Here is a 27680-nt window from a genome sequence, read left to right on the forward strand (position 1 = left end):
GTCTAGTCTGGACCCTTACTATTGTAGGGGCTGAAAGGTGTGATACCTGTCTCCCCCATCATGAGGGGCACAGCCAGCATCCTATGACAAGAGGAAAGCATAGCAAATATATTTAATCAAACTCTTATATGACTTAGGAGCCTTCAGATAGAAGAACCAAAGACCCAGCAGAAACTGTCCACTCTATGCTTATATTCAATAGAGAATGGACAGCCATTTTAGAAATGAGATTGGACAAAAGGGTGTGTGACTTATAATATATTTAGAGGGGGCCATCCAGGAAGTCCTGTCCGCTTGGATTTTTCTTGGCCTCTTTATCTGGCATTTCTTCCCCCAGGTACAGGGCAAGATCCCTTCTGGAATGAGGGTCTTATGATCTATATTAGACAAGGCAGGTCAGAGAATTTCTTTACAGCCAGCTCCTACACAGTGGAGGAAGGGTAGAGTAATATTTCTAGGTTTTGTGACTGGATTTGGAGGGGAAGGGATTCTGGTTTTTATGATTTACCTAGGTTTTATGATTTGCCTTGGAGAAAGAGGAATTTTTAGTTCAATGGCCTGCCTTGCAGGAGGAGGAGGAGCAGGGACAGGAGAAAGAAGATCAGGGGGTCAGAAAGAGACTTTGCATCTGAGGTCCTTCCAGTATTCTTCAGTTCAAAGTGCCCAGCATGCAAAAGTGTGATACCTTGGGGTATCATTTCTGAGCCCCAACAATTCTCAAACTGGGGTTCTCCATGGGTCTCAAGTGGGAGATAACTAAAAATGCAAATTCTTGAGTTTCTACCCCAGATTTGCAGAATCATAATCTGCATTTTAATAATCCAGGAGTTTAGCATGCACCTACTGCTTCAGAACTGTGGTTCTCAACATTAGTTGCACCTTGGAATCCCTTAGGGGACTTTAAAATATGCTAATCCCTGGGTCCCACCCTAAGGTGCAGCCTGGACCTGGGCACTTTTTAGAGCTCCCCAGGTGATTCCAGTGGGAATTCCAGCTCTAGGGAAATGTTCCAATGAGGTGAGAGTCTTTGGGAATCAAAGCAATGTCTGCTTGCACGGAGACCTCCCATTTTAACCCTGCAGACTGAGCTAGGTGGGGGAGATTATTCCCAAGGAACCTTCCCCAGCCCTGCCTGGCCTGCACGACCAGTTCCAGAGCTGTTCTCCAGGGCGCCTTCAGGCCTCTGGTGCTCTCAGGTTTCAGACTGGTAAGGTGAGAAAGGGGTGGTTTCCCTATCAGCTTTACAATCCTACCCAGAGCTGTGGCTCTGAGCTAGAAGACCAGAAACGTGGGCCCTCATCTCACCTTTGAGCAAGGCAATTTCAGTTTCTCTCTGAGCTTTAGTTTCTTTTTCTCTACAGTAGAAGAGTCAGAGTCTAGTCCACTGAAAAAAATTTCTAGTTTTCCTTCCACCTTTTTATTTTCCCCCTTGTGGTGCTGACCCCTTGTGGCTTCCCTGATGGAACCCAGGGTCTTATGCATGCTAGGCAAAAGCTCCACCACTGAGCTACATTTCCAGCCCCCTTCCTGTTTTATACACATACACATACTCACAGACCTTCAAAGTTGGATGGGACCTTGAAGATGATATGATTTGACCTTACCTTGTTACAAATGGAAGCACCGAGACATAGAGAGGTGAATGACTGCCTTGCCAGGCACAGTGGTACATGCCTGTAATCCCAGCTACTCCGGAGGCTGAGGCAGGAGGATCACAAGCCGGCCTCAACAACTTAGCAAGATCCTGTCTCAAAATAAAAAATAAAAAAGGGCTGAAACTAAGTGTTAGAGTGTCCTTGGGCTCAATCCCTGGTACACACATACACAAACCACACAAAGACTTTGCCTAAAGTTAGAAACTCCATCCTGATTCAGAGAAAAATTTTGACTTTGGTGGGAGAGTATTCATTGTCTAGAGCATACCCCTCCACACTATCTGCTTCTGATTGTATGGAGGCTATGTCTTTCATTGCCTCTGAAATTATAGATAACTCAGACTAATGAAAACTAGTCTTTGCCTATAGATGGGCAAAGTTTTGTTCCTTGGAGTTTAAATTGTCTTTTAATGTCAGTCTTGCCTTCACATTTATTTTATCATTCCTGATCTAACAAATCCAACAAATCAGGTCAGGCCACTTGCCCCAAAAAACATAGAAAAGTTAGTAGTACTTTAGAATTTCCTTGAACTGTTTGTAACATCTTACAGGTTCCCTCATTGAATGAGCCATACGAAAGTTTTAATGTGTGTTCATTTTATCTCTGTATGAGAGCTACGATTTGATCTTCCTTTTGAAAACTGTTTTTTAACGAGAGTAGCTGGGCAGTGCCCAGGAGGTACCCTGGGGAGGTGTGGGTGTGAGAGCCAGAGCAGCTGTGGTCCTGTGCTGAGGGCCGGCACCTTCATCATGGCCTGGGCTGGTCTGGACGATACCACTGAGATCCCGGATCAGTCCTGCTGGAGCCAGAAGAGCAGCCCCAGCCAAGGTGGGAAGGAGGCAGGGACGCAACAGCCTGTGGTGATTCTCTTGGGCTGGGATGGCCGCAGGGACAAGAACTCTGCCAAGTACAGCGCCATCTACCCTGAACGGGGCTGCATCGTGGCCCGATACACAGCCCCATGGCACAGGATCTTCTCAGAGTCCCCGGGCGTCCCAGAAGCTGCTGGGGCTACTCTTTGATTATGAGATTGAGAGGGAGCCCCGGCTCCTCCACGTCCTCAGCAGTGCTGGCCTTATGCTGTGCCGCGGCTCGCTGGAGCTCCTGTGGGCCCCTCTGTGCTTCTGCCACCTGCCTATGGTGGGCACCATTTTTGACAGTGGACCTGGTGATAGCAACCTGGTAGGGGCCCTGGCGGCCCTGGCAGTCATCCTGGATCATCAGTCGGCCTTGACGCACCTGTGGCTCCTGGTGACCTTCACCCCGGTGGCAGTTCTGTTCCACATCCTGCTTGCTCCACTCACTGCCCTCTTCCACACCCCCTGCTTTGACGAGCTACAGAATGCAGGCTCCCGCTGGCCTGGACTCTACTTCTCCTCGAGGGCAGATGAGGTTGTCCTGACCAGGGATGTGGAACGCATGGTGGAGGCACGCCTGGCCCACCTGGTACTCTGTGGACTCTGTGTCATCTGCACTTGTCAGCCACTTCTGTGACTACCCTCCTTACTATACAAGCCTCCGTGTTGACTTCATGCGCAATTGTGTCCAGGGCTCAGGTCCTACTCCAGAAATAAATGCCTGACACCTCCCACAACCTACATCTGTCCTGGGGGACTGCTGGTGGTCCTTGGGGGCAGAAGTGCCTGTCAGGTTTCTGTGGAGCCTTGTAGTTGATTATTCAAACAAGTGCAACCGTCAGGCTGCTGATTCCGAGCCATTCAGGCTGGAAAGGGTCAAAAAAAAAAAAAAAAAAAAAAAAGCAGGGAAGGGAATAAGGATGAAACTCAGAGTTGATTTAAAAAAAATGTGGCTAAGAACCCTTAGCATAGGGTTCCAAGTGTATAACACACTTACTAATAGCACCTATTGTTAACTGCAGAAGCAATGATCTAGCAGATCTCCAGAACTTAATCACTTTGCATAACTGAAACTTTATACTTGTTGCCAGAGTTGAGTTTTGATTTCCTGAATGGAAGGTGAGCTTTACTGGGGAGGTGCCAGAGGGTAGGGTCGGTTGGGGAGAGGGCCTGTGATCTCTGCTCCAGAAGGGCAAAGCCCCACAACATAAAGCATGACTCCCACTTGCCCATTCACTCAGAGAAGCTTCTCTGACCTCAGCCCAGGAGTCTGAGGCAGATGCCAGTTTAGCTGAGGATGCAGGGGTGTGTGCTGCTCAGCTCCTCCACACTTTGCTGGGAAGCCGCTTCCTAGGGTCTGGGAAAGTTGTGAGCTGTCTATAGAAGGGGCAGCTGGAGTGGGGAGCAGTGCCACAGGGAGCTGTGGCAAGTTACCTCTGGTTCCTAAAGACCAGAACCAGGGTAGAGGGAGTTTTGGCTGAAATGACACCATCTCTTTGAAAGGAGACCCAATTGGTGCTCTCCAGGCAGGGGAAGTGGCTTCAGTCTTACAATTCTGTCCCAACTGTCTTTCTGTGAGTCGTTGCTACCCAGAGCTGGCACATAGGTATTCAATACGTATTTGTTGATTGAAACAAAAATAATGAGAGTCGCCAAGATAATAAAAGTGGGTGGTGCACTTGGAACCAGCCTTTGCCTCAGGGGAGGGGGCAGCTCAGTTTTAATGGACTAATCTCTATGCTCTTTCAGGCAACGCTGGGAATTTACGTTGTATTGGGAAATCGCTTTAAAAATTATACGTTAAACACTAAGTAAAAATTCCTGAGAAACAGAAGACTCACAAACCGCGATTGAGGTTTGTTATCACCTACAGCCTCTACATCGGAGGTAACAGCACCCTTTGAAATTAAAAGTTCAAAACTGTGTTTGCTCCTGAACTTCCTCATGGAATGGAAACTGAGACTCTAACCCCCAGCCCTGGTGGCCGCCCAGGAAACCAAAACTGTAACAGCCTGCTAACTAGCATGGCCTAGCTAAATCTACATACATAGTTTCCCTGCTTTTTGTCCCACGGTGCCCCCTCAACTTTTATAAAAGCTTTGCATGCTCCTGAGCACCCTGAAGATGGAGATTTGAGACAGAAAAGGCCTCCTCTATCTTCCTGGGGGCTGACTTTGAATAAACATGTTTTCCTTCACCAACTTTTGTCTCTCCAACTTTAGTGGAGCTGTTAGTAGAGCCCTAGGCCAGAGGCTTGACTCTGGGGATCCAACAAATCAGGTCTGACCACTCTTCCCAAACAGCAAACAGAAAAGATGATGGTAAAAACACGCAGGGAACTTTAATCAGCGAAGCTACACCAGGAAAACAAGGGCACCCAGGTCTTCAGTGCTGTCTTTGAGATTTTATAGAAAGAGAAATGAGGACCAGAGTTAGGGGTACACATAGCTGGAGGTTTCGCACAGCTGCCAAAGCAGGTGGTCTTGATCAGGTATGGTCTGTCCATCATTATCTCAGGATTGGTCAGGTGGGGACTTGTCTATGATAAGTAAGTGGCTGTTGCCAGGGGTAGCTTCAACTCTCTTGTGATACAAGAGAGTTATCAATCAGACTTTGAAAGGAAACAGATACAAAATGGAGACAGAGAAGGCAAGTCTTTAATCCTATTTTTATTCAATCATTAGACATTTGCAGGCAAAAGTGAAGGAGTATAAGTCCTTGTTGAAATTCCTCTGTATCTTTTGTCCATTTCTTGATTTTGTTGGCTAATCTGACTTTGCAGGCTTCTTGGCCTGGTGATAAACTAGTCTATACACAGTGACTGAAGCATATAAGCAGGAAGCATTAAATGCTTAAGCCTAAAAGTAGAAGTACTGTCAGGCATAATGGACCCTGCCTGTAATCCCAGCAACTCAGGAGGCTGAGGCAGGAAGATTGCTGAGGGCAGCCTCAGCAACTCAGCAAGGTCCTGAGCAACTCAACAAGCTTCTGTTTCAAAATAAAAAAATTAAAAGGGTTGGGGATGTACATCAGTGGTAAAGCACCCTGGGTTCAATCCCTAGTACAAAATAATAAGTAAATAAAAATTAGAAGTACCATTACACATGATAAAGCAGAATACAAAGGGAGTCAAAATCAGAAGCTATCCCACTACATAAATCACGTAGGGGGCTCTTTTGTTAAATAGTTCCATGTATATGAACTTCCAAAGAACAACTCTTAACTTCCCTGCTTTACTTACTTTTGGTAGGGCTGGCACAAAGGCATATCCTCAGTTACATTTCAAAAGTTCACTGCCTTCCCTTGAATTGTCCATGTATGACCCCTCATATAGCATGTTTACCTTTGACTAGCCTTCCCTGCTGGGTGTTTAAGATCAGTTAGGTGACCCCTCTGTTGCCCACAAATTAACCTCTTTCCTTCCTATTGTTAAGGTCAGCCAAGACTCCTCAGGGGTTACTTTTAAGAACTTGTGAGGTGCCTCTCCACTCCTTTGTTCTTTTCCTCTACCAGTTCTGTCATTGATGGCTATGGGTCAGGGACTTGCTGATCATGTGGCTTCTTTTGGAAGCATTGGGGCAATGCTTGATTCCCTCCAATGACCCTACTCTTTGCAGAATGTACCCTGGTTGGCCTCCTGTTCTCTAGGGTCCACTTGAGCCCACTGATTGGGAGGTGAGGTGACATACCAGAGTTGCAGGGTCCTCAGAAGGGTCCTGCCATTCCCTGGATTCTGGTTGACTTTAGAGGTCAAGGGCCAAAGCATTGACTATTTTTTTTTCTTAGCCCTTATATTTTCCTTGACTTTGGTCTCTAAGTCTTGGTTGTTGAATACCCAGAAGGCCAGTTCCCAGTTCCATCAGTCTGGAAGTAGTGTTTTTATTTATTTTTTAAAAATTGTATCAGGGATTGAACCCAGGGGTGCTTAACTACTGAGCCACATCCCCAACCCTTTTTTATATTTTATTTTGTGACAGGGTTTTGCTAAGTTCCTTAGGGCCTCGTTAAATTGCTGACACTGACTTTTAATTCATGATCCTCCTACTTCAGCCTCCCAGGTTGCTGGGATTATATGCATGTGCCACTGTACTAGCAGTAGGTTTTAATTTGAACTTTTATAATTTTACAGTTATACCTTCTATCTCATTGGGGGTTTTAGTATTGGGAGTCAGTGTCATATTCTGTCTGTCCTGTAGGTGATTGCTTATTATCTCTAATTAGGTTATTCTGTTAGAAGTTGTCCTGCTGGCAAAACACTAATGGGCAACAGTTGTGAAGTTTTAGAAGGAAAATATAAAATCAAAATAAAAAGGGCAAAAACATATTCAGTTTGTATAATAGTTCTGAACCAAGAGATGTAAATTTTATTTTATTTTATTTTTGGTGGCATTGGGAATTGAATCCATTGAGTTACAGTCCAAGCCCATCTTATTTTTATTTTGAGACAGGGTCTTGCTAAATTGACAAGGTTGGCCTTGAACTTGCAAACCTCTTGCCTCAGCTTCCCAGGTTACTGGGAGGAAACATAAATTTTATGACACTAATGTAGCTTTGATATCTGTTTATTCCCTATAAAAACCAATACATAATTTGTCAACTCAATCATGTACAAAATCTTTTACAAATTCTATTAAAAAAAACCCTTTTGCAACCTTTAAATAGCCTTTATAATTTGCCTAAAAACCCTTACTTAATTTTTGCAATATATCTCTTTCTATTTTGGGATCACAGTTTTTACAACAAAAATTTATCCATCAGAACTTCAAATGGGCTTCATTTTAGCCTACTTTTCGGCTATCCTAACATGTAATAGGTCGAGTCAGCTCAGTTGAGGTTGGCCTTTTGACAAATCTTAAAGTGTTTTACATTTGAAGCTAATCTGCATCCCCTTTCTAAATATCATTCTACTTAGGGGCATAAGAAAACAAGGTTCTTCACTAAAGAAAGAAATTAAAGAAAACCTTAGAAGATGGAAAGATCTCCCATGTTCTTGGATAGGGAGAATTAATATTGTCAAAATGGCCATACTACCAAAAGTGCTATACAGATTCAATGCAATTCCAATTAAAATCCCAATGATGTACCTTGCAGAAATAGAGCAAGCAATTATGAAATTTATCTGGAAGAATAAAAAACCCAGAATAGCTAAAGCAATCCTTGGCAGAAAGAGTGAAGCAGGGGGTATCGCAATACCAGATCTTCAACTCTACTACAAAGCAACAGTAACAAAAACGGCATGGTATTGGTACCAAAATAGAAAGGTGGATCAAAGGTACAGAATAGAGGACATGGACACAAACCCAAATAAATACAATTTTCTCATACTAGACAAAGGGGCCAAAAATATGCAATGGAGAAAAGATAACCTCTTCAACAAATGGTGCTGGGAGAATTGGAAATCCATATGCAACAGAATGAAACTAAACCCATACTTCTCACCATGCACGAAACTAAACTCAAAATGGATAAAGGACCTCGGAATCAGACCAGAGACCTTGCATCTTATAGAAGAAAAAGTAGGTCCAGAGCTTCAACATGTCGGCTTAGGACCAGACTTCCTCAACAGGACTCCCATAGCATAAGAAATAAAAGCAAGAATCAATAACTGGGATAGATTCAAACTAAAAAGCTTTCTCTCAGCAAAGGAAACTATCAGCAATGCAAAGAAAGAGCCTACAGAGTGGGAGAAAATCTTTGCCAATCATACTTCAGATAGAGCACTAATCTCCAGACTCTATAAAGAACTCAAAAAACTCTACACCAAGAATGCAAATAATCCAATCGACAAATGGTCTAAGGAAATGAATAGACACTTCACAGAAGAAGATCTACAAGCAATCAACAAACATATGGAAAAATGTTCAACATCTCTAGTAATAAGAGAAATGCAAATCAAAACCACCCTAAGATTCCATCTCACCCCAATTAGAATGACGATTATCAAGAATACAAGCAACAACAGGTGTTGGCGAGGATGTGGGGAGAAAGGTACACTCATACATTGCTGGTGGGGCTGCAAATTAGTGCAGCCACTCTGGAAAGCAGTGTGGAGACTCCTTAGAAAACTTGGAATGGAACCACCATTTGACCCAGCTATCCCACTCCTTGGCCTATACCCAAAGGACTTAAAATCAGCATATTACAGAGATACAGCCACATCAATGTTCATAGCTGCTCAGTTCACAATAGCCAGATTGTGGAACCAACCTAGATGTCCTTCAATTGATGAATGGATAAAGAAAATGTGGTATATATATACAATGGAATATTACTCAGCCATAAAGAATGATAAAATTATGGCATTTGCAGGCAAATGGATGAAATTGGAGAATATCGTGCTAAGTGAGATAAGCCAATCTCAAAAAACCAAAGGATGAATGATATCGCTAATAAGTGGATGATGACACATAATGGGGTGTGGGAGGGGTTAGTGTTAGGGTTAGAGTTAGGGTTAGGGAGGGGGGCAAGAATGGAGGAAGGAAGGACTGTATAGAGGGAAAAGAGGGGTGGGAGGAGTCGGGAGGGAAGGGGAAGAAAACAGAATGAATCGAACAACATTACCCTATGTAAATTTATGATTACACAAATGGTATGCCTTTACGCCATGTACAAACAGAGAAACAACATGTATCCCATTTGTTTACAATAAAAAAAAAAGCAATCAGAGGTAGAATGAGACAGACATCATTACCCCATATACGTATATGATTACATGAATGGTTTGAATCTACATGGTGTACAACCATAGAAATGAAAATATGTACCCCATTTGTGTACAATGAATCAAAATGCAGTCTGTAAAAATAAAAAATAAATAAAAAATGAAGTAACTGGGAGAAAAAAGTAAAAAAAAAAGAAAACAAGGTTCTTATATATTGTTTTCTGAGCATATTTGAATATCAGTTAACATGTTAATATTATGTCTGAAACATGACTCAAACAGAAAGACTAAGAGAGCTCTTAATTTCCTTTCTTTGTGGAAAAAGTGGCAAAAAGTTTCTATGTTCCACATTGCCAACTTTTAAATGAACCAGGTTGCCTTTATCATCTTTCCAAAAATCCATTTAAATTTCCACCCAGTGTAAAGAATAATTATCTCTATATAATTTGTTGACAGTAGGTTACTTGAATCCAATTATAAAATTAGATTACACAAATGAATCCCCATCTAAATTTGCTGTTTTTATATAAACCTGAAAAAGGTTATCACTACTAACCATTTTAGTTTAGAGGATACCAGCTTAGTAAAGTGCTCTTCTGAACTTTACATTTTAGAAGGCTTGGAGAACATGAATAAATTTAAAACACAAAGAAGACATTAATTATTAGCATCATAGTTACACACATGTCCTTTATATACTTATTAACTTAGTTTTAACTCTTGAAGCAAAAAAATTCAGAACCCATGGCTTCATAGGACAACTATAATTGTTAACCTCTATACAGGTTAACAGCAATGGCAAAAATTCAAGGCTATTAAATCTCTTAAAAGCTAATGAACACAGACTTAGTACCTGATATACAAATGTATCTCATATGTATAATAAAGTGCTTATTCAGTCAAAGCAGATGCAGGCCAAATACAATGGCAGAAATGCCAAAAGTTTCATTGACCATTTGTATGTTAAGGTCCAGATACAATGTACATTGTATGAAAGAGAGTACTCATTGGTTACCTTGCCTATATTAAACCTATGTAGCTTTAATTATATAAACTTTTGTATATCATTTAGACAAAGTTCAAACATATTTAACTCTCAGATGTAAACATATCTCTCAGGAAATTTGTATGTGTGATTAAATTGACTATAAAAGATTATATGAATATAATCTCTAGTCACATATATTTAGGGTGTCAAATATACTATAATAAATTAAATAATAGTTGTTTATTTAACCAGAGTTTTGAAGTGTTCATTTCAAAAACTTTAAAATAGGCAGGTACTTAAACCCTAATTCTTTTAAGATGAAGTTTCCTTAAGTAATGGAAACTAATAGACACAAGAAATTATCTTGATAAAATACAAAATCTTTATTCTTTAAGACAGCTCTTTGCAAATGTTATTAAGAGCAAATGATTTAAGAAAACCTTGTTATCTTAAACATAGAGAGTTAGATGCTGGTATTACGTCAGTATATTAAATTCTGACCTTAGAAACCCTTCATATAATCTTTTATAGTCAATTTAATCACACATACAAATTTCCTGAGATTTATCTTCCATAAATCTTCTGTGACTTACTTGGACATTCTACAACTTGGTTCCATTCTTAGTTTTGTCCCCTTTCTCTTTTTTCATTGAGAAACATTCTCCAAAATACATCCTCATATTCATAAGGATAATTTCTTTATCCTTCTTGCTGATTCCTTTCTGCCTCTTTTCTCCCTTCCTTAAGGTTATAAATTAAAACAGCCTTTATGACATTTCTGAACTTAGACAAATTACTCCTTTTTATAAGAAGACAAAACATGCTTTTTACATGAAATCCTCAGAGGACTGCAGTGTGCAGCCTTGGCTGGGAACGATGGCCTGATGGTCTTGACCATGCTTGACTGTCACACTGGCTTTTCCCCTCCCTAAATGTTTCTCATTTTCCCAAGGACAAAGTCCACCTCCTCAGAGAGTTCTTATCTGACTCAAAAAGGCAATCTATCCCCACTTTGTATTACCTTAACCTGATTTTTTTGTCTTTTGGTAGTATCACTTGATAATATCATTTATCTTCTTGTTCTTATTATTTTTTACTTACCGATTGCTCTTCTCTAAGACTCTAGTTTTAGTGGAGATATGGGTATGCCTGTGGGAATGGGGACAGGGTCTTTTTCTTGTCCAATTGTTGAATCTATAAGTGAATGAGTAAATAGCTTATCACTGAGAGGTAGTTTCATCATCATTATTATTTTAAACCATCCTCATTATTTTAAATCCTTGTTTTGCAAATGAGAAAATTGAGGTCAGAGGGGTTAAGGCTCCTACCCAGGTTCTTACAGCAGTAGGCACCAGGCCCAGGAGGCAAGCTTGGGTCTACCTGACTTGGAGCAGAGCACTCTGAACAAACCTCTGTCCTGTCCCTCCTTCCATCTGTTATGGTCTTGGTTTTTAGCCACTGGGTATGCTGACTTCCAGAAGCTCTTCATATGGAGATGCCAGGTACACTAATCTGAAAGGAATGTGCTCACTCACCACACAGTCTTCCAAGGTGGGAGAATGAAACTTTTACTGCCTGAGCCAATGACCTCTTGTGTGATGATGGAGTGAGTGTGAAACTAAGAGAAGGGAATATTCAGAAGTTGGGAAGAAGTGGGTAATGAGGTTGAGGGGACTTGGCAGCTACCAAGATGAAGGAATAATCCTGGAAGGAAGTCTGTGCCTAATTCCTGGTGATGCTCCAGGGAGTTCCAGGGTTGACATTATAGTCCCTGCCATCCATCAAGGAGCAGGCCCACATGGGCATCTCTCCCACAATCTATGGGATCAGCTGCAGGAGAAATGATTTCAAGTAATGCTTCTGCCATGTAATATTTGGGCAAGTCCTCTTCTTCCTTGGACCGCAAAATGCACTTGTGTGTAATCAAGAGGTTCAGTTAGATGAAGAGAGGAGAGTTTATCATAATGAGAGGATCATTAGGAAAAGTTGGAGCCTAGTTGACAGTAATGTACCAATGACATGTTCTTAAATTTTGGAAAAGTGTGATATTTTAATGTTAAAAAGGGAATTGGAAGAGAGTTTTGAACTATTTCCGCAAACTTTTCTATAAATATAAAATTCATTAAAAATAGATTAGGTATGTTTTAATTTTTACTCCTGAACTCATTTATCCAATGATAACTATTACGTGTCAGGCACTGTGTACCCATCAGTGACTAAAAGTCATGGTTCTACCTCTTGAGAAATGTACAATCTGGTGGTTATTTAGTAGGAGTAACATTTTTATTGTTTTTATTTAAAGCAAATTTCAACTACTACAGTCCTGTTGTATCATTGCTTAGTTGCATGGCTTCGGCAAAGCTAACCTCACCGCGTGATTCCTCAGTGCTAAAATAGGGCTAAAACCTAGATGCTTTCATTAAGGTTTTAGCATGCCTTAAAGCATTTATAATAAAGAGACAGTGATTCGTAACATGGATATGAGGAGTTGTTATATATGCAGGGAGGAGGTCATGTATGCGGACAAGGATTTGTAATAAAACTGGGTACGTGGGTCCCTTAAGGTTCCCAGGTGGTGATGGACACAGCCCTGCCCTCGCCCTAGCCCTTGCGCTCGCCCTCACGCTCCCGCCCCCTCCAACCGCTGTCAGTTCCGCTCACTGCGCCCGGCCGGCTCCGCCCCGCCCGGCCGGCTCCGCCCCGCCCCGGCTCTCAGTCTCTCCCCGCCCTAGCGCTCAGCTCCACCCTGCCCCCGCACTGGGTTCCGCCCCTCCCTCACGCTCAGTTCCGACTTTCTCTCGCGCTCCCCCCCGCCCCACCCCCTCTCTCAGCCCGCCCCTCCCTCGCGCTCAGACCCACCCCTTCCTCGCGCGAAGCTGTGTTCGGTTCCTCCTCCGGTTCAGCCGCTGCACTTTGGAAGGAGGCGGTTTACAGTCGCGCGCTGCGGGGCGGATCCTTCCTATTCCTGCCCTAATATCTCCGCTGGGCGGGGCAAGACAGGGCAGGGCGAACCTGCTGGTGGCTGAGCTCAGCTTTTGCATAGCAATGCATAGCTTTGCATACCCAATGAGGGCAGGCATTTAAAGGCGCCGCCGCTGCCTGGATTCTTGTAGTTAACTCCGCGTGAGTCCACCCTTCGCAATGCATCCCTTGATGCGTACTCCGCTCCTGATCTTCCTGGGCTTGTTTCTTGCCGGCCCTGCGGCCCCTGCGCGCATTGGCCTAAACCGCGTGAGTTCCCCCTCCTTTTAGGAGACTGCTTGCAACCTCCCGACCCTATTGGGGATTGTGCGGGTGGGTGGGATATGGGGCTGTGGTCGCACTGTTTCTTAGTGTTCCTTTTCTGCAGCAGAGCCTCCCAAAGCGACCGAATATGGCACTCTGATCTGTGCAGTGATGGTGTGGCGCTCCATACTCATTCGGTGGGAATAATCTCGTTTCCCGTCTGCACTCCTGCCCTTTCCAAGCGCCTGAGCTGCACAGAACTACAGAATTAAAACGCTGGTCCAGGCGCAGAGATTTGACCCTGTTACTCTGCTCCATACCCCCATCCCTATTTCCCGTTTCCCTATGATGAGGCCTGGCTCCTCATGCCTTCTTTGGCCTAAATTCTCTGAATTCTTCACCTGGGGTGGGTGGGTATGGACCCATTCAGGCCAGAAGGTCTACACTTGCCCAGACCTGTGACCTTGCTGCTTCTGGTTGAGAAACCAGGCCTTCCCATCTTCTAAACTTCCCCCTTCACTTCTTATTCACCCCATGCTGCAGACCTCTGGGACAGGGAAGTTCTGTCATTCCGAGAGCTAAATAGCCCAGTTCCATTGCCTCCTTTACTTCACAGCTGGGACAAAACATCTCTGGTAGCAAAGGGACCCGGTCAGCTCCGGATCACTTCCTCACACCACTTTGGAGGTTTGTTCCAGAGAGAGGAACAGTATGGTGTAGGGGGAAGTGGATAGGACCCAAAACGAGGAGACCTGGCTCCTGATCCCTCTCTGTTCCAATCCATGACTCCTCGAGTCTTGAGTTTTTAATCTATAGAGCGTGATGTCTGGATGGTTGTCAGGGAAGGGAACTGCCTTCACTTGGTCTCCCCTGCTCAGAGCAGGAAGACTATTTTGCCTGTTGAATGAAGGTGTGAGAACCGTGTGGCCTTATTTGTCTAGAGGATTTGCACCTTGTCCCTGAGTGCAGGTTGAGAAGTTACTGTGGGCTTCAGGGCTGGCCACCCACTGTGGGGTCTGGTAGAGGCTCAGTTTGCCCTACATCTCTGTTCTCCTCTATGCCATCCCAAACCATAGGGTCTTAGACTGGCAGTTTTAGAGGGCTGTGAGACATCTTAGAGGTCACCCACTTCACTCAGTCCTTTAGGGGCTCACTCAAGATCACACCAGCAAGTGGCACTTTGAGTTCATATCTTCTTATCATTTAATCTTCTCTCTGGGCTCATGTCATTTGGAGCCCTGACCCTGTGATCATGGGCCGAATAAAGGTTGTGGAGTGACAAGTCAGTGTTTCAGTCTCTGGAAACCTGGATTCTAGTTCTTCTAGCATTAACCAGTCTTGGTGACTCTGGGCTGTGGTGGATGTTAGATATCAGGGGAGAATGGTTAGCTCTGTGGGGCACATAGTAGGTGCATAATAGACTCTTTAATGCTTATAGTGGTTGTTATTTATTGTAACATACCAGGTGTTGTGCATTGAGCCTTGTGCTTTTTTTTTTATAACACATTTTAAAATCTTAGAATAATTTTAGATTTATAGAAAAGATGCAAAGATAGTATAGAGTTTCAGTATACTCAGTGTTCATTGTTAGCCTCTTATATTATTAGTATACTTTTGTCCAAACTATGAAACCAACATAGGTACATTATGATTAACTGAACTCTAGATTTTATTTGGGTTTCACCAATTTTCCATTAATGTCTTCTTTCTGTTCCAGGATCTGGTCCAGGGCACCACATGGCGTTGTCATGTCTTGTCACTCTTTTCTGGCCTGTCATAGTTTCTTAGTCTTTCCTTGTTTTTATCATGAGCTTGAGCTCTGTGCTTTCTGTATACAAACTTCTTACCCTCACAATAACCCTGTGAGAAGATATAATTACGCCCATTTAATAGCTGAGGAAATTGAACCTTGAGGGAGTAACTTATTGTGGTCTCAGCAGTGAGAGCAGCTGAGGTCTGATTTTAACCTATGTCTCTGATTTGTACCCACATTTCTGCCTCCAGTGCCAGGCCTTTCCCCTCTTCCCTATGCTGCCTCTTCCCACTTGTTGGTCTAGGATGGGGATGGCAAATACCTGGTGCCCAGCTTGGCTCTGGGTGGGCATGGCTAATCCATCCTATTTGTTTTCCCCAAGAAGCCTGACTGCAGCTGCAGAACCCCTGTCCATAGCTCTAGCTAACTAGATACCACCACTGGGGAAGTACCTTGTTAAGTCTCCCCCAGGGCCCAGGTAAAGGGAAGGGGCTTTAGGAGAGGGGAGGGGATCTAACTGGGTATTCTGGAAATTTCCCTCAACCCAGAATCAATCCTCAATGTGAATCAGGTTACTTTAGAATTGGGGAAAGCAGCCCCAGAAAAGAGTGAGCCCTCCTACCTATTTCTTCAACCCAAATATTAACTGCAGGCCCTTTTTCACTTGACAGTGACCTCCCACGTGGTCCCCCCTTTCACGTTGTCTGTTCACAACTCTAAATCAGAGCTTGGTGTTTTTCTTCAGTGTGTTTCATTGCACCATGGTCAATTCGTCCTCCTGATTATAACCTGTGAGGTCCTGTATTAAATGACCCTGCCATCCCTCCAGCCTCAGCTGAGTCTTTCATCCAGCAGAGCTAGTCTGTTGGCCTTGTAGTGAACGCCTGGTGCAGCTAGGCTTCTTCCTACTTCAGGGCCTTTGCTGCATTCTCTCTGCACACACATGGCTGACTCCTCATCTTGGAGGTCTAGCTTTTCCCCTCTGTCCTACTTAAGTGGGTCCTTTGTTACTCTCAGTATCACCTTCTGTTCTTTTCCTTTGTGGCCCTCACAGATTGTAGTGGTATTTATTTAGATTAGACTATAAGCTCCACAAGGCAGTGCAGGAACCATGTCTGATTGTTTACCAATAATTGACACAGTCCTTAGGGCCTGTAATTGTTGCTCCATAAATATCTGTGGAATGAATATTGAAGGAAACATTTGCTAGCACCTATTCTGTCCTGCCTTTCTTAGTCATGGTGGGACCAGTCATTCCAAGGATTAGAAACCCATTCCAAGAAGCTCAAGTAAAGGGGAAGTTTAACAGGTATAGGAGGAACTCATGCCAGGAAGTGGAGGCTGGGATGGCTCATGGCTGTCATTTAGTGAGGCAGCGTGTGTTTTGGCCTGGCGTGGTGTCATGAGCTTTACGTCCATGCACTCACCCTTGCAATAGCCTTGAGAGGAAGATAAAAATACCTTCACATAGAAGATTGAGGCTCCGGGGGTTACTGACCTATGGAATCACATGGGAAATGTAACTGAGCCGTGATTTCAGCCTGGGTCTACTTGACTGGAGCCTTTCTTTACCATATGTCACTCCAAAGCCACACTCCTCACTACTTTTGTGCACAGGGTAATCACTTTATCTTGTTCCCTTGTCCACAGACTGGCAGGACCCTTAGTTCTTATTCCTTTCTCAACTTCTGTTTGGTCACAAGTCACGGGTCTAGATGCTTGAGCCTCAACCCCAAACTCCTGACCCAAGAGCACCAAGCCCCGTGTCCCAGAGGTGATTCAACCTCTTGTGTCCTCATCCTAAAATCAGAATCTCAATCTTGGGTTAGGTGTTTCTTTTCCTCCTCTTCCCCACTTCGGTACTGGGGACTGAACTGGATGTCCTCTCTTGTCCAGTCAGTTGTGGGGATATTGAAGATGGAGGTCAGCTTGGGAGCTTGGTACTGGCAGGTTTTCTTCTGACACTCAGTGTGGGTGGTGTGACTCTCGATGGTCTCTCGTAGGTGGCCTTTAAGGGGCTGGGAAAGGTGTGAGCGGGTGGGAGAGTTTGTACAGGGTGGGGCGCACTGAAGATCATGAGGTCCTGTAGGAACGAGGAGTGAGTTGGACAAGATGGTGGTAAAATCAGGAGACCTCCCGGGGGATGTGGAGGCAGAACGAGGGAGGTAACTCTGCAGAGGGAAGGTGGGTGACTCAGGTGGGGGACATGGCATGAGTGATGGGGTGGGAGTAAGAAAGCACTAGCTGGGGTGGGGCAAGTCTGTTCCCTGGGGCTTGTTCATCAACAAGGGGCTCACCGGGGATCTTTTTATGGGTGTCCTTTTTCTCTTGAGAGTGGGGCTTGGGTGCTGTTGTTTCTCACATGTTTTGTATTCTCTGTTGTTCCTGGCCCTGGACTGAACTTGGGGTATGATGTGAATAGGGTCCTGGGCGTGGACTTCAGAGGTGATTGCTCCAGGAACTTGTCATCTGCTGGGATCCCAAGGCTGGCTAGAGAGGAGTGGGCAGCAGGGAGGTGGGAGATCAGAGAAGGCACCTGCCAAAGACAGATAAGGTTGGTCATCTCATTTGAAGTTCAAGATCTTTTATATTGTGCCCTATAATGTGCAACGTACTATACAAGGACTATATTCTTTTAGTATAGTCCTGCCTATGAAATGGGTAGGACAAATATAACCCCAAATTTAAGATGGAGAGGTGGAGATAGGCTCTGAGAGGGGAGGTGCCTCATGCAAGTTCACACCATCAGTAGCCTGTTTTGTCAGTTCTTCTGACCTGAGATAGTCCCCCCGACTTTGTTTTTCTTGAGTTCAAATATTTCATGGGATTCATGTATGTCATTAAAATGACAAATAGCAATGGCACTCCTTTTTTATCATTTCAAATGCATACATATCACTCAGAGGTTTTCATATCTTGATTCATAAAAACCAAAATAATCTGTCAACTTCTCTTTTCTCCTCTTTCCCGTTCTCTTCTTTCTTTGCTACACGATTGTCCCTAGCCCTCCCAGCTTGGTAGCTTTTCCTGGGATAACTGTGATGAAGGGAAGGACCCTGCTGTCATCAAAAGCCTGATGTTGGAACCTGACCCCATTGTCGTTCCTGGAAATGTGACTGTCAGTGTTGAGGGCAAGACCAGTGTCCCCCTCACTTCCCCTCAGAAGGTGAGTTGGGGCAGGTTGAGGGAGGGAGGTGGCATGGGCGGCCAGCAGAGGCCCTGAGAGGAACGTCATGCTCAGGGAATTGAAGAATTTCAAGTCCTGCATTCCCCGAGCCCCACAGGATCCACAGATCCAGACTCTCACTAAGCTTCGTAAAATCTCGGATCATAGGATTGCAGGGAATCTCTGCTGTCAGCCCTGAGGAGGGCGTGAACGACTGATCCCTGGCACCTGGCAGGGAGCACTCCAGCATTCTCTGGACGTGGTGGCCACCTCTGGTTGGCAGTTGGGTTTTGTTGTTGCTGTTAATTCCAAAGTAGTCACATATAAAGTTATACGACCATGTTAGAAACTGCAGATGGTTAAAGCTCAGGAAATAATACCACGAATCAATAATTCAGGTGGTATTAAGTAAAAAAGCTTCTGCACAGCAAAAGAAACAAGATTGTGAAGAGAAAGTCTCCTGGATAGGACAAAGTCTTTGCTAGCTACTCTTCCAACAGAAGATTAATATTCGTAATATAGATATTAAAAACACCTCAGGAAAATCAACACCAAAATAACCCCAGATAATCCAAATGAACTATGCAGACATTTCTCAAAAGAAGAAATACAATTGACCAACAAACATATGGATAAACGTTCAACATCTTTAATCATCAGGGAAATACAACTCCAAACTACACTGAGACTTCATTTTACTCCAGATAGAGTTGCAATCATCAAGAATACAAATAATAATTAATGCTGGTGAGGATGTGGGGAAAAGGGACACTTATACACTGTTGGTGGGACTGTAAATCAGTGTAACCATTAATTAGTATAATTCAATACGAAGTTTCCTCAAAAGACTAGGCCTGAAGCCACCACATGACCCAGTTACACCACTCATCAGTATTTATTCAAAATAATTAAAGTCAGCATCCTATAGTGATACAAGCATACCTACGTTTATAGCAAAACCATTAACAATAACCAAATTATGGAGCCATTCTAGGTGTCTGTCAATGGATAAAGAAAATGTGGTTTATATACACAAGGGAGTTTTGTTTCTGTGTTTTTTTTTAATTGAGGAGATGCTCTACCACTAAGCTACATCTCCAGCCTTATTTATTTTTATTTATTTATTTATTTATTTATTTATTTATAGTCAGGATCTTGCTAAGTTGCCAAGGCTGGCCTTGAACTTGTGATCCTCCTGCTTCAGCCCCTGACGTGCTGGGATTATAGGCGTATGCCCAGTGCCTGGCTGCCCCTTCTTTTCTATTATTTTACTACTTGTCATAAATTTGGGCCAAGACAATGGATCTTTATCTAGAGCTTTTGTATGCAGGCCCTTGAAGGAACAAAGAGAGAGGTCATTTCTTTTTTCAAACGGCAGGAACCTTTGACTCAGATGTCAGTACCGATACACCTTCTTGCAATCATGAGATCCACATACCTCACTGTCAAGGTGGAGAAACAAGGCCTCAAGAGAGGAGAGGGCTTGTGAAGGGCTCCAGTAGATATTTGCCAACGTAAGGCTGGACCCAGGATTCTGCCATCAGTGTCTCTGTGTCATGAAAGTGCCAGGGAAATTGTGGAAAAGAGAAGTTGATGGTACCTTCTCACCCAGCTCTGCTTGCTTCTCTGAGTCCTTTTAACAAATAGATGAACTGGAAATGACTCATGGTTTGTAATCTCCAAGTGACAGGCCTGGCTGTGACCTCAGATCTGGCTGTTGACTTAAGTTCAGTAACTTCTACTGCTTGTCTCCAGGACCTTGCTGGTTCAGGGTAGGGGAAAGGTGTAAGGGAATCACTGCTCCTTCCGGCCGGTGCAGCCCCATAGGCTGCCAGCTTGGTGGGAGGAGCCCAGGCAGGACTTGTTTCCCCCATCCCCTCAGCTGGGTGTTCTTGTTGAAGGCATAACTGGCTCAAGTGTTTTCATTGGGTATTGGAGAAACAAGGAGTAGGTGTCAGCCAAGGGAGAAGCCAGGCAGCAGGAGACAGGTGTGTCCCATGCCCCTGCCCCACTATACTAGGAATTAAATCCAGAGTCTTGCAAATGCTAGGCACTCTACCACTAAGTGACCATCCTCAGCCCATTTTTAAACTTAATTTTATGATTTACATTTTATTTTATTTTGAGACAGGGTCTTACTAAGTTGCCCTGGCTGACTTTGAACTCGTGATTCCTCTGCCTCAGTCTCCTGAGTAGCTGGGTTATAGGTGTGAGCTGCTATGCCTGGCAGGAGACAGTTTTTGCATTCCAGGCACAATGCTAAGTGCTGGGCAGGTATTGTCCCACTTAGGGAGACTTTGTGAGAGAGACAGGCACTATAAAATACCCCACTTTTGAAAGTGAAGTAATGGGAACTGAGAGAAGTGCAGTAACTCCACCAAAGGCATCATACTAGAAAGTGGGAACACTAAACTTCCAACTCAGGACCTCTTTCTGGTTCTTCCTGGTCAGAGGATTAGGAGTAGCTGATTATAGGCATGAGCTGCCATCCCTGGGCTTGGCAGAGAGGAGAAAGGGGTGGTGGAAGGGCACCGTTCAACCAGGGGTTTGGATGCGTAATAGCGCAGTCAAGGCCAGCAAGGGAAGAAATTTGAATTTGTCCATACAGGTTACAGGGTGTTCTGACTTGTTCATTCTTTCTGGGCCTGGAGGAGAGGTGCCAACATCCTGATACCTGGAGCAGTTGGAAGGTTTGAGTTGATAGCCTGGGAACCAGCCTGAGTCTAGCAGACTGTGAAGAAATAATACCTATCCAGGATCTGTCTCTTAGAAACAAAATCCCCCAGAAAGCAAGCCCTGGGATTCATAAATTGTTGGAATGTCAAAGTTGAAAGGATTCTAAAAATGTGGCTTTCTGCCATAAACCCACAAAAAGCAGGATGTTTAAGAGCTAACTTCCTGCTGCCTTTTCCTTACCATTCCCCTGGACAGCTTTGGTGGAACATGAAACTGGTTCTAAGGGACAACTCATTTGGCACAAGTGGAACTCATGTACAGTTCATGCTCAGTGTGTGCCAGGTACAGCTGGGATGACCGCGTTGGAGTCCTGGCCACCTCTGGGTGAGCTCTTTCCTCCATGATGGGAGCAGCACCATGACGGCACTGAGATGTGAACACATTCTAGATCTGCTCATTCAGCTTCTCTCTGGTCGCAGGGATCCTTTTGTAGCTTCCCCAACTGAGTCTGGAGAGCCTGCCACTTCTGCAGATAGTTTCATCTGTTGTAACCTGCCTGTAATTAAGACATTATTATTATTTCTAATAATAAAAGTGATTTATTTTGGCCCTTGGTCCCCGAGGCTTCAGTACATGGTCAGCTGGCTTCATTGTTTCTGGGCCTGTGGTGAGGGAGAATGTCGTGACAGGAAAGGGTAATGGAGCAAAGCTGCTCACGTCATGGCAGCAGGAAGCGGAAAGACTGTGATTAAGATCTTAACCAGTCTCAAAGTACTCTCCTTCTAAGTTCCCATTCTGCCTTCTGCGACTGTACTGAAGAAGAGCCAGTAGCATTCACCTTGGTCACCACCAACTCCAGTCAGTTGCTTGAAGCTGTCTGAAGTCCTGTGTAGAAGAGTTCTGCAGACAAGACGGGATTCAGAACAAAAGCCAGGAAAGAATGCTGCAGCTAAGCCAATTAGTGCAATTTCAGTGCAAGTGTTAGTTTTAATCAATGGGTAGTGACAACCTCAAGAATTCTAAAATTGAACTGTGCTCAGCAGACATTCATGAGGCTCAGGTAGGACAATTGCAAGTTTGAGGATGGTCTCAGCAACTTAATGAGACTTGGTCTCAAAAAATAAAAAGGGTTGGGGTGTAGCTCAGTGGTAGAGTACCCTTGGGTTCAATTTCCAGTACTGGAAAAAAAATTAAAATTCAATTATTAGTTATTAATTGTTATTAATGCCTACCATGGGCACAGGAAAGAGTAATGTGCTGGGTCGTGTACCACAATATTGTCATTCTGGGATCAGGCTATCCGTAAGATCATCCAGCCAGGTATGGTGGTGCACACCTGTAATCCCAGCAACTTGGGAGGCCAAGGCAGGAGGATTATAAGCTCAAAGCCAGCTTCAGCAACTTAGCAAGGCCCAAAGCAAATTAGTGAGACCCTGTCTCTAGACAGAATATAAAAAGGACTGGGGGTGTAGCTCAGTGTTTAAGCACCCCTGGGTTCAATCCCCAGTACCAAAAACACAAGAACAAACAACAACAAAAAAACCCATCCAGTTAAACATTCTGTGATTAAAATTTAATGCTGACCTTTAAAGAAGTTGGGGAGCTGGTGTGTTGGGCCCTGGGTTTACAATTGTAATCCTTTCTCACCAGGTGGAATTAACGGTGGAGAAGGAAGTGGCTGGCTTCTGGGTCAAGATCCCGTGTGTGGAGCAGCTCGGCAGCTGCACCTATGAAGACTTCTGTGATGTGCTTAGCAATCTCATCCCCCCCGGGGAGCCCTGCCCGGAGCCCCTGCACACTTACGGGCTTCCCTGTCACTGTCCCTTCAAGGAAGTATGTACTTAATGAGGTGGGGGGCGGGGGGTGTCACTCCTGTGGCTGGAGCAAAGAGGGGGTTTGGAGAGGAGGGTCTTTGCATTCTCCTTCAGATCTGATGCTCTGGGGACATGAAAGAATTGCTTATCTCTGGGTGAAATGGAGGACTTGAACCTGGACGTGACCTCCAGGGTCCTTGTGGTGCTATGTCGATTGCCAAGCTTGTGTGGACCCAGGAGAAGGGGAAAAGGGGAGTTCATGGCAGTCCTAGCGGTGGCTGCAGGAACGAGAGTCCCATCATAGGCTCCCCTGACCTGTGCTCCACTCCTTTCCCACAGGGCACCTATTCGCTGCCCAAGAGTGATTTCACAGTGCCCGACCTGGAGCTTCCCAGCTGGCTCAGCACCGGGAACTACCGCATTGAGAGCATCCTGAGCAGTGGCGGGAAGCGTCTGGGCTGCGTCAAGATCTCCGCATCTCTAAAGGGCAAATAAAGTGGCAGCGAGCACAGCAGAATGCAGGGTTACAAGGAAGGCAGTTCTCTTCCTCTGTCTTGTATTTGCCAAGGCCCATTTCTGACTCTCTGCCCATCTTCGAACCCTTGTCTGTGATGATTCCGCTGCCCTCACTGAATATCCTTTGTGCCACTTACATTTCAAGCTGGGCCAAGCAGCTCTGAACTAAGGGAGGCCAACTGTGGCAGTTCTTTAGAGCCTGGTTGTCTCTGGGCTAGCCACATCACTCTCCTCCTCACCCCGATAACTTTTTAAGAACTTCTTTTATTTCCAAAACATTCAAGGAATGGAAACCAACATGTTTGGGGACCTTAAGTTCAGACTGACCCAGTCTTGGCCTCCTGAAGTACCTTTTTGACTTTCTCTTTCTTTTTGGTCACTAACTTAAAAGCAGAGTTCAGAGTATTAACATTTTTCATCCTACTCCAAGCCCCTCCTACAGTAAAGGGGGTGAAGTGGTTGATCTTCGTCTGTTCCTCCATTAACTTCTATAATTAATTTTTCATTCTTTTCTAGGTTTGCCTAGTTGACACTGGGGCACGGTGTATCCTAGAGAGGCAGGGTGTATGTGGTTGAGATTCCCTTGCAGGAGTTATTTTAGGAATGCTGCAGGTGTTTACAATGGGTCACCAACTCAGGTGACTTCAGAGCCAAGCAAGAGACATCAGTGAGCTAGAAGGAGCACTGGAGACGTGCTGCTTCCAGGTGTGACCTCCGCTTTTCCTTATTGGATAAAGATAATACAAGCCATGGATACAATAAGTAGTCCTTATACTATACAAAAAATCAATAGCACTGTATGCACTGATACAAGGCAGCTGAGCTCGAGTCTGCAGTTGGAGATATAATGTAATGGAGGATGTAATTCAGTCCAGAGTGGGCAGCTGCAGTCTAGCTGGTTAGTGCCATATAAGAAGGTTCTGGGTCCAGAAATGCCAGATAGTCACAATTTTTTTTTTTTCCCTACAGAAGCCAAAAATGCAGATTTTTTATATGAAATTTTACAATTTTTAATATTGGCAACTACTTGTTCTTTTTTATACACTGTATAGGCCAAAATCACCAAATGGACTTGTCTGGGGAAATCTGACCCTTGGATGGGCTGGTTTGCAACCTCTAAGTGTCAAGACAACTCCACTAGCACCATTTCTCCCTCCATAGGGCCAAATCCATAGCATCTGGCCCCAAGGAGAAGATCTGCCAGTGCTAGAAGAGGTCTAGGTGGCCTCTCAGAGCAGTGACCTGCATGGGTGAGGGGCTGATGCTGCTGAAGAACTGGCCCTGCCAGCAGCTGCCTTGTGCAGCAGAGAACCGACAAAGAAAAGGTGGATTCTAGGTCAGGCTACCTGGAAATGTTCACTACCCTGTCATGCCGTGATAGCTTTCTGAACTATGGACAGCCCCACATGCCAGGCTTATTTGAAGCCTGCGTTGGCAATAAATCTTTTTTAACTTGATGAGAACTCCTTTGTCTTTTTTTTTCTTTCTTTTTTTTTTAAATTATTATTGTATACAAATGGGATACATGTTGTTTCTCTATTTGTACATGGAGTCAAGGCATACCATTTGTGTAATCATACGTTTACATAGGGCAATGATGTTTGATTCATTATTTTTTTCCCTTCCCCCCACCCCACCCACCCCTCTTTTCCCTCTATACAGTCCTTTCCTTCATTCTTAGCACACTCCTTATCCCTAACCCTAAACCTAACCCTAACCCTAATGCTAACCCCTCCCACCCCCCATTATATGTCCTCATCCCCTTATCAGCAAGATCATTCGTCCTTCAGTTTTTTGAGATTGGCTTATCTCACTTAGCATGATATTCTCCAATTTCATCCATTTGCCTGCAAATGCCATAATTTTATCATTCTTCATTGCGGAGTAATATTCCATTATATATATATGCCACAGTTTCTTTATCCATAAATCAACTGAAGGGCATCTAGGTTGGTTCCACAATCTGGCTATGGTGAATTGAGCAGCAATGAACATTGATGTGGCTGTACCTCTGTAGTATGCTGATTGTAAGTCCTTTGGATATAGGCCGAGGAGTGGGATAGCTGGGTCAAATGGTGGTTCCATTCCAAGCTTTCTGAGGAATCTCCATACTGCTTTCCAGAGTGGTTGCACTAATTTGCAACCCCACCAGCAATGTATGAGTGTTCCCTTTTCACCACATCCTCGCCAACACCTATTGTTGCTTGTGTCCTTGATAATTGCCATTCTAATTGGGGTGAGATGAAATCTTAGGGTAGTTTTGATTTGCATTTCCCTTATTACTAGAGATGTTGAACATTTTTTCATATATCTGTTGATTGCTTGTACATCTTCTTCTGTGAAGTGTCTGTTCATTTCCTTAGCCCATTTGTTGATTGGATTATTTGCATTCTTGGTGTAGAGTTTTTTGAGTTCTTTATAGATTCTGGAAATTAGTGCTCTATCTGAAGTATGAGTGGCAAAGATATTCTCCCGCTCTGTAGGCTCGCTCTTCACATTGCTGATAGTTTCCTTTGCTGAGAGAAAGCTTTTTAGTTTGACTCTCTCACAGTTGTTGATCCTTGCTTTTATTTCTTGTGCTATGGGAGTCCTGTTAAGGAAGTCTGATCCTAAGCCAACAAGTTTTTGGACCTACTTTTTTTTCTATAAGATTCAGGGTCTCTGGTCTGATTCCGAGGTCTTTGATCCATTCTGAGTTGAGTTTTGTGCAGGTGAGAGATAGGGATTTAATTTCATTCTGTTGCATATGGTTTTCCAGTTTTCCCAGCACCATTTGTTGAAGAGGCTATCTTTTCTCCATTGCATATTTTTGGACCCTCTGTCTAGTATGAGAAAATTGTATTTATTTGGGTTTGACTCCATGTCCTCTATTCTGTACCATTGATCTACCTGTCTATTTTGGTACCAATACCATGCTGTTTTTGTTACTATTGCTTTGTAGTAGAGTTGAAGATCTGGTATTGCGATACCTCCTGCTTCGCTCTTGCTACTGAGGATTGCTTTAGCTATTCTAGGTTTTTTATTCTTCCAGATGAATTTCATAATTGCTTGCTCTATTTCTGCAAGGTACATCATTGGGATTTTAATTGGAATTGCATTGAATCTGTATAGCACTTTAGGTAGTATGGCCATTTTGACAATATTAATTCTGCCTATCCAGGAACATGGGAGATCTTTCCATCTTCTAAGGTTTTCTTTAATTTCTTTCTTTAGTGTTCTGTAGTTCTCATTGTAGAGGTCTTTCACCTCTTTTGTGAGATTGATTCCCAAGTATTTTATTTTTTTCGATGCTATTGTGAATGGGGTAGTTTTCCTAATTTCTCTTTCTGAAGATTCATCACTTATGTATAAAAATGCATTGGATTTATGAGCATTGATCTTGTAACCTGCTACTTTACTGAATTCACTTATGAGTTCTAAAAGTTTTCTTGTGGAATTTCCAGGTTCCTCTAAATATATAATCATGTCATCAGCGAACAGGGATAGTTTGAGTTCTTCTTTTCCAATTCATATCCCTTTAATTTCTTTGGTTTGTCTAATTGCTCTGGCTAGAGTCTCAAGGACGATGTTGAATAGAAGTGATGAAAGAGGGCATCCCTGCCTTGTTCCAGATTTTAGGGGGAACGCTTTCAGTTTTTCACCATTTAGAATGATATTGGTCGTGGGCTTAGCGTAGATGGCCTTTATAATGTTAAGGAATGTTCCCACTACCCCAATTTTTTCTAGTGTTTTGAGCATGAAGGGATGCTGTATTTTATCGAATGCTTTTTCTGCATCTATTGAAATAATCATGTGGTTCTTAACTTTAAGTCTGTTGATATGGTGAATGACATTTATTGATTTCCGAATGTTGAACCAACCTTGCATCCCTGGGATAAAACCCACTTGATCGTGGTGCACTATCTTTTTAATATATATTTGTATGCGATTTGCTAAAATTTTGTTGAGAATTTTTGCGTCGATGTTCATTAAGGATATTGGTCTGAAATTTTCTTTCCTCGATGTGTCTCTGTCTGGTTTAGGTATCAGGGTGATATTGGCTTCCTAGAACAAGTTTGGGAGGGTTCCCTCCTCTTCTATTTTATGGAATACTTTGAGGAGTATTGGAATGAGCTCTTCTTTAAAGGTTTTGTAGAACTCGGCTGAGAACCCATCTGGTCCCGGACTTTTCTTTGTTGGTAGGCTTTTGATGACCTCTTCTATTTCATTGCTTGAAATTGACTTATTTAAGTTGTGTATGTCCTCCTCGTTCAGTTTAGGTAATTCATATATCTCTAGAAATTTGTTGATGTCTTCGAGGTTTTCTGTTTTGTTGGAGTATAGATTTTCAAAATAGCTTCTACATATGTTTTATATTTCACTCGTGTC

At 43.7% G+C, this 27680-nt stretch overlaps 2 protein-coding genes and 1 long non-coding RNA gene across 4 annotated transcripts; 2 read left to right on the forward strand and 1 right to left on the reverse strand.

The window, feature by feature from the left end:
- Positions 1–1616: 1616 nt before the first annotated feature.
- On the reverse strand, positions 1617–13142 carry LOC124987523 (uncharacterized). The gene is made up of 3 exons (XR_007109201.1): positions 13022–13142; positions 11264–11356; positions 1617–1744 (listed from the first exon to the last, which is right to left on the reverse strand). It is a non-coding gene; the product is annotated as an uncharacterized LOC124987523 (long non-coding RNA).
- On the forward strand, positions 2406–3150 carry LOC124987521 (transmembrane protein 53-like). 2 transcript variants are annotated; one of them, XM_047556805.1, is made up of 2 exons: positions 2406–2597; positions 2656–3150. In XM_047556805.1, the coding sequence occupies exons 1-2, from the start codon at positions 2406–2408 to the stop codon at positions 3148–3150; spliced, it is 687 nt and encodes a 228-aa protein (XP_047412761.1). The 2 variants fall into 2 exon arrangements, with proteins under 2 accessions (XP_047412761.1, XP_047412762.1); XM_047556806.1 differs by having other exon boundaries at positions 2659–3150.
- Positions 13066–24769, forward strand: Gm2a (ganglioside GM2 activator). The gene is made up of 4 exons (XM_047556807.1): positions 13066–13393; positions 18145–18306; positions 22633–22815; positions 23136–24769. Exons 1-4 carry the CDS (start codon positions 13304–13306, stop codon positions 23289–23291), a joined length of 591 nt encoding a protein of 196 aa, XP_047412763.1. The 5' UTR covers positions 13066–13303; the 3' UTR covers positions 23292–24769.
- The last annotated feature ends 2911 nt before the right edge of the window (positions 24770–27680 follow it).

This window comes from Sciurus carolinensis, chromosome 6 (genome assembly GCF_902686445.1).
Source record: "Sciurus carolinensis chromosome 6, mSciCar1.2, whole genome shotgun sequence".
NCBI lineage: Eukaryota > Metazoa > Chordata > Mammalia > Rodentia > Sciuridae > Sciurus > Sciurus carolinensis.